At 48.7% G+C, this 7,374-nt stretch overlaps 2 protein-coding genes across 2 annotated transcripts; both read left to right on the top strand.

The window, feature by feature from the left end:
• The first annotated feature begins 54 nt into the window (after positions 1-54).
• On the top strand, positions 55-4,717 carry CSUI_004532 (uncharacterized protein). The gene has a single exon (XM_068064720.1). It carries the CDS (start codon positions 1,248-1,250, stop codon positions 2,538-2,540), a length of 1,293 nt encoding a protein of 430 aa, XP_067923305.1. The 5' UTR covers positions 55-1,247; the 3' UTR covers positions 2,541-4,717.
• A 99-nt stretch (positions 4,718-4,816) lies between these two features.
• Positions 4,817-5,586, top strand: CSUI_004531 (uncharacterized protein). Its single transcript, XM_068064719.1, has one exon. It carries the CDS (start codon positions 5,352-5,354, stop codon positions 5,520-5,522), a length of 171 nt encoding a protein of 56 aa, XP_067923304.1. The 5' UTR covers positions 4,817-5,351; the 3' UTR covers positions 5,523-5,586.
• Positions 5,587-7,374: the final 1,788 nt, after the last annotated feature.

Here is a 7,374-nt window from a genome sequence, read left to right as displayed (position 1 = left end):
GGGCGGCGGCGCAGAGTCAAAAAGCGCGGGCGTTACATCAGCAGTACATTTGTTAGCATTGCGTCTGTCAGTGTGTGTGATAGAGCGCTTCACATCACCCAACATCGTCTAGCTACATGATTGCAGTCGCTTGCTTTTCCCTTCACTTCCAGCTCTCTTGCTACACGTTCATAGAATGCCCTAGAATCAATACCTCGGGGTTCCTCGTGCCTTCACCACGGCGATCGGGGCCGGTTGCTGGCCCGATACTAGTCTTGTGGGTGGTCCAGGTTCGGTAGAATCTCACGTTGTTTTGTTATCTGTCTTTTTTTCTACTCTCTAGTAGTGTCGGTTACTCCAATTTGGAACGTGACGGGCCGGGAATGCGCGTAGGCGCAAAAAATCTGCAATGCCCGCGTGCTGGCTGACTCTTACCCGCGCTGCGTTCAGAAAGGGACGGGGTGTCCCGAAGTCCTTCATCTGACTTCGGGTGCGACTGGCCGTGTGCAAACTTTTATCTGTTTCTACCGAAGCTGCCTGAACTCAGAGAAGGTGCATCGCGAGTATGGTCATCACGCCTACGGACACGCGGTCTTGCCTCGGAGGTGACAATCTCCTTGCACTCTGATGTGATACGCTTTTCCTGAAGGCGTCCCTGCGCGGCCAGCCTCTCTGTCTCTTCGTGTATGCCCAGATAGCCGTCTTCGTTTTCTTCCGAGACAGGATACAAAAGTGCCACGGAGCCTTGGCCCCGGCGTCGTAGTAGAGGCAGAGCGAGAGAAGTTATGCCTCTCAACCAGCAACCGATCGTTGGTCGAAGAAACACGTCGATCCGACCGAGTCCGAAGGAGGCTCCTCATCTTTTTTTGTCTGGATGAGGGGTGCGAGAGAATTTGCCTAATGCTACCCTAGCTTTCTTCACCAATCGGCAATAAATGTCTACAGTCTTTCTCCAAGCAAAAGTCCTCTCTTTCGCGTCCTCCGGGAATCCGGCCTTTGCTTCGTGCTCGCCACGGGCTTCCATCTTGAAGAATCCGTCTCTCCTTCTCAGGATAGGACTCGTTTTTCTTCCTGTATGCTATTGACTTTTTCTCCTTCAACCCTGACTGGGAGGTGCATTTCGATTGAGCATTCCTCGGCCCACATTTCTCGTGTTCTGTCAAGTATCTACACAGGGGGTGTTCTATTGTTCAAGCAGGAGCATCTGAGAAGCTTATCGTCAATCGTGTGATTCACTCATTGGGTCTCATGAATACCATGGAGAGAACATGACTTCACACATCGCTGCGGGGATATTACTGTTGGCCACTGCATGTTGCAGCATGTCGTGTCTTGCCGTACTCGGAGTTCTTCTCTCTTCAGTCTCTCTCTCTGTCTCCAGTGAAGACGACGCAGGAGAGTTCGCCCCTTCCTCCTCAAAGTGGTCTAGCAACATGGGAGACAACGGATACAAGAATGATGTAAGCACTACTACCGAGTCGATCTCGCAGGAGCCTAATATCTTGTCGCTGGAAGAGAGACAGGATGACTTGACTCCTTGTGGTGCTGGAGCAAAGGATCGCCGTCACCTGCATGGGCAAGAGACATTCAAGACATCATCATCCCGGCGTGATCATTATCTCACACCACCGCAGAAAGAAAAAGAACGACGGTCTCCGACGCGGTTGTCTCAGTGGAGAGTATCATCTCATAAACGCTTCTCGGAAGACAAGAAATCTCCTTACGCAAAGATCTCGATGTTTCTCCGAACGTCCGCCTGGATCTCTACAGCACTCCTTTTATTCTGCTATCTTCGGGCGATCCAAGTAATCTGCTCGCAGACAACCAATACAAACACGCTAATGACAGCAACGCCCCATACGGGTGTTACCTCAAGGCTCCTCTCAGAAGTGCAACACCCCCCGGATTTTTGCACCGTCGTCCGCGCCAACATACCCTCTTATAGAGGCATTCACTTTCCTTCCGATCGTCCTCGTTCTCATGATGATCGTCTTCCTGCCTCTTCTCTCGACAACACCAACCGTCATCCTTCTTCTCTTCCTTCTCGTTCTCCTTCGTACGGAGACACTTCTCCTCCTGACTCCAGATACAATCCTCACCTTCCTGGACATCAAGAGGAGGATCTTTCACCTCCTCCTGCGTATGATGATCGTCTCCCTCTTCCTCCTTCGTATGAAGAGGTTGCTTTTTCACCAGCTCGTGACTATTCCAGTCTATTCTCACATCATGGGGCTACAGGTCCGTCGCTTCAACATCTTCCTAACCCCGGTCCTGGTGATGAATTGCCGCCTGATTATTCAGAGGTTCCTCCTCCCTATACAGACCCGTATCCTCCACCTCCCTACGAGGAACTCCCATCTTCCTCTCTTTTTGTATCTACCAGTCCTCTGGTGTATGAAGAGGTTCATCCCTCTCATAGGAGGATCAATTTGCGAGGACTCTATGCGGGACTTGTTGCTCTTGCTTTTCTGTTTGTCGCTTCCGCTGTTGTGTATTCTTTGTTGCTAGTGACATACGCCCTGCGGCGTAAAGCGATGACGAACTCCCCTCCATACCCTTGAGGAGTATGATCAACAGCAGGCGAAGATGACGACACTACCCCACACAAGTGAATCAACGCCAGTCGGCGTCGGTTCAACGCCGACAGGCGTCGATTCAACAGCGATAGGCGTCGATTCAACACCGATAGGCGAGAACGACAATGGTGAAGGCAGCTCAGCCACACCATTATATACCTTTTCGAGTAACTTTATCACAAGTCGAGTGGTGACCGAGAATGAATGGACTTCAACACCGGACAAGATAGAGAAATTTTTTCCTACCGAGGGGGAGACTCGACCCTTGGTCGAATCGAAGGCCAGTTCATTCGCTTTACAGCTGTGGGGTCTCTTGACAGCGGTGGAGAAGGTTATAGCAAAAGCTTTGACTGACGGCATGAGGCGCCTGCATGACTCCACAACAGATGACCAAAGTCATGCTGGCTTAGGAAACACAAGGCAACACTGGACAAGAGGCGTTCCCTCAGATGAAGAAAACGACAGCCTCTTGCTCCGGGTTGCTCGCTGCTTGATATACTGGAAATGCTAAAGGGGAATCGAGTTGTTAATTGAAGCGAACGAAGAAAGGGAGGTTCCCAGTGAGGCATTCGAGGCTTGTATATCTATGGCTTTTGTCCTTCCCCTTCGGCTTAGGGTCGAGGTGATGTCAAGTTTACATACACCAGAAGAAAAGAGAACAAAAGGAGATCATTATGACTGACAGCCGATCCCACCTCAATCACAGAATGATAGGCTGGTAGATAGTAGAGGGAGAGAATTTCGGGAGAGAAGCGCATTCCGTGTCTTTCTTGTCCAGATAACGTCAACAAAAAAAGCAGATTCATTTCTCATGACAAAAGACAGATGGACTTTCGGCATCTTCATTCAGTCTCTTTATAACGACTACTCTTGCAACACCTACAGTTACAGAAAGGGACACCCTGCGGTAGGAGGTTCTTACCTCAGAAGGTTTCTTTTTCTTTCTGAATTGGCGTATGATGACGTCAATCGAAGGGAGAGGCAGTGAATGAGGCACAGACATGAAGTGAACAGAAAGCTTTGGCACTGCTGAAGAATCTTAATGGGGTTATCGCGCGGCACCCGTGTGTGGGGGGGTCAGGTGCCGGGTATCTCATCAAAGAGTTAGGTGTATGTACACCCCCTCACGGTGTATCGTGTGTAGAAATGACAGTCGGGGCGATAGTCATACAGGCAATGGCAAGGGTAGATAGGATTCATCAATGCGGCCCCGGGTGAAGGGGAGAGAGAAAGACGTCGCGCCCAGCTGAATGAGGTCAACTTCCTCTGTACATGAGCTGCTGCGCGAACTTTAGAACAGTGAATTTGAATGTTTTTTGCGTCTACATTCTGCCTGTCTTTGCTTCCGTCTTTTAAAAGGAAGAAAGCAAGAAAGTTCAACAATCTCTGGGGAAGGAGCTGTGAAGAATGAGAGAATACAGGGTCCTGTGGCACGTCGATTGAAACGCGAGGGAGCAGAAATATGAGGAACCTGGGTCCTTTCGGTGTCTCTCTACACACTGCTCTCGAGGTGGTCATGAGTTCACAGTGTGGATAAGACACGCGCTTCTCGTCTTCGTACAAGTGAGGGAGACAGAGGAAGAAAGATACGCTTCTGTCACTACCACCGACGAGAGTACTTACGCTTCTATACTATCCAGATATTCAACAGACCGGCGCCTATGCATGCGTAAGTATATATGTATGTATGCGTGCATAGTTGAGTCGTTCCAGCGGCTCTGTTGGTGTTAGTTTCACTGCCGTTCTGTAGACCATCATACAAGTCTGTTTGTGTGTGTGTGAAGTGTATGGTAACTCTCAAGGTACTAAGTCACTGATGTACATGACCTGCGCATATCGCATACAACAAGCCAGTCATACCAAGTTCTTCACTCCGTCTTGTGCGGGCGTAAATATATCTTCATATGTATGTATGAATATTTGTCCAGATACACAGCGTGTCTCCCACTGTAGTTACAGGAAAGATCCGTATTTACACTCTACATCCTGCCGACAACTGCCACAGCAACTAGTCCGCCCTCATACCCACATCGCTGTACTCGGACTGTGAGTTTGCAGAGATAGACGAGCCCCCTAAACCCTAAACTAGCTATAAACACTTCCGTAAGCTAGGGTCCATCACAAGTCGTACAAATAACCACTGCACTACGTCAAGACTTCACACGTCTTGAACAGAAGGGCACCTTCACCTCCACAGTAACACGGCTTCATATGTGTATATATATATATATATATGTGTAAATATACACATAATATATATATATAAATATACACATATGAAGCGGTGTTACTTTGTTTCTTTGTGAGACGGTTGCGAGTCACCATTTGTCCGTTTCTCCCTCTATAGTCGAGTTCCTTTTTTTCCCCTGCTTTTTGTGGAATCAAGAGGACACTCACCAAGGTTCCTTTCTTCCATCAGACAAAAGACTCTTTTTTTCTCTTATTTTTTCTCGTTCCGTGGTTTTGAGGAACGTTTTGAGAAAAGAAGCTCAGCAACTCAGTCATACCGCACGCGTTAAAGTATTTGAGAGACTTCGTCTGTTTTCTGCGAAAGCTCAATAGGATAATGATGAGACAAAGCGATACATTGTTTCGGCGATTTTATGATTGGTTGCGTTACTTCGGCTTGACGCGGGCATGCATGCATGAAGGAGCTTCGACCTTGTATTTTGATTCTCGATGGTATTTCAAGAGATCGGTTTTCTCGTGATTCGCCCCGCTCATATTCTCAGAACAGATAGCTGTTTGACTCTTCGCGTGGATCAACCATAGCGCTTTCTGGTAATAGTTCTGGGGATGATGGTCGTGACTACCATTCTGACGATAGTGCAAGCGCCCCTCTATGGGGCAGAAAATATTATTGTACAGCAAGGAAACTTCCATCTATCTGAAAAGGTTTTTCTTTCATTCCCTTTTTTTCTTTCCCTCCTTCCATTATCGATCAGATTATTCGTCCTTGGTCCTTAGTGAGATGTTTCTCACAACAAATGAAGGATAGGCGACACATACGATGCATAGGAATAGACACGCTTCTACTACTACGCTAGACGGCACATACCATACACAAGCATAGACACGCTTCTACTGCAACTATGTGTAGCTCTCTGCGTAAAACACATTCGCATGGAGATGGTACGTCAACGGACATTGTCAAGAGGACTGCGTTAAGACGAAGAAACAAGACGACGGCTTTCGCTTCTCTTCCTCATCACGCATAACAAAGAGAGAGAGCGGCACAGACATGCATGTGTCGACTGTGAGAAGGGGGTCGACGCAGACAAGAACCTCTTCTCATTCTGTTCTGTAGGAAAAGATTGGAGTTTGGAAGTCTCTAATTAATGCCAGGCTGTTCTCTTTTGCTTTCTCTGTTGACCAACGATAACGGGTACAAAGCTTGTAGGTCGGAAGATACAGTTCAGGCTTCCCACCACGATGCTGGGCCTTATGGAGGAACGCCCTTGGAGGTCCAGAGCACCAGGGGACGTTACAGGGGATCCACGAAGCAAGATAGGCCCGGATATTCTGAACAGGAGCTGGGAGCCCCGGAAACTGAGTGATGTTGCCCTGAGAAAGGCAACGAAAGGAACAGTAATAGTGTCAGAGTTTTCAATCCTGACCCTCACTATCTCACTACTTGTAACATAGATGTCAAACTCTAATCAGAATGGTATGACTCACTGTTCAATGATTTAGTAAGGACCGGATTGGCTGTGTATGAACCAATGTTTGAACCAGGGTTTCGTAAGACCGGTGTGACCTAGGCATTCGACATGCCATCCCTGGACTGAATGATCTTTTGTTCCCAACAGGACAAAGCTGATTGAAGGTACCCAAGGAACAGTAAACAATCGTGTCTAGGAAACGTCATGTCTTAGCAAACGAATACTTAGCATTGAGAGGCTAGATCATCGAGACGGGAAACCAGAAAGTACGAACAGCGCTCCAAGGGGTCCGACAAAGTAATTTGAGTATGTCCAGTACCTTACGGACCATAGTGGGGCAGTGAGACCATGTTAAAGATGAAGTGTCATGGTTCCAGTGTGTGTGGGTGAAAGAAGGCTTAATCGAGCGGCTGGTAGCAACGAGCGCATGCGCCGCCCGACAGTGTTTGAGATGATCCCGACGGACTAGTCGAGCAAAGACAGCGGAGAAGGGCGAGAAGTCTGAGTCAAGGGCAGGGGAATCTTCGGAGGAAAAAGGAAACAGAGAAAGGACGACACTGTATAAGTGGAGATTAAACGCTTTGAGAAGTGTCTTCTCGAGGGCTTGGGGAACGAAGGAGCCAGAAAGCGTGTTCCGGAGTTCCCTGTGCTGTCTAGGTTCGCGCGTGTGTGTGTGTCTGGGTCGGAGTTTCAAAACCCGTGACCGGCCCAGAGTCGTCATTCTCTCTCCCTGTGGAAGGGAGGTGAACTCGTAAACGTGTTTGAGGTTACTTCTTTCATTTCCAGGCTTTGTCCACCCCATTCGTCCTTTCTGAGGAAATATCCGAGCTCAACCGGAGTTTTCGTGCAGCCCCGGCGAAAAACGACCGTCGCCGACCTCGAACTGATCGTAGGCCGTTGGTTCGGGCACCCCGGAGTTGGCTGTCAGAGAACCTGTAATACAAGTTTCAGGTAGGTAATGCACGACTCCGTATGTAGCGTTGGCTCCGGGTCGCGACCGGTTCCTCTTTCTCCTTGTTAGCTTCCCCTAGGAAACCCCAACGCGTACCTCCCTTTTATTATCTACGAAGCGGATGAGCTGGGTCCGAAGACACAACCCGAGCTACTGCAAGGCAATGAATGGCTTTTCCCCGAAGAGCTCACCAAGACTGGGTGCT

This window comes from Cystoisospora suis, assembly GCF_002600585.1.
Source record: "Cystoisospora suis strain Wien I chromosome Unknown contig_2137, whole genome shotgun sequence".
Lineage (NCBI taxonomy): Eukaryota > Apicomplexa > Conoidasida > Eucoccidiorida > Sarcocystidae > Cystoisospora > Cystoisospora suis.
This window is presented reverse-complemented; position numbering and strand designations above follow the sequence as displayed.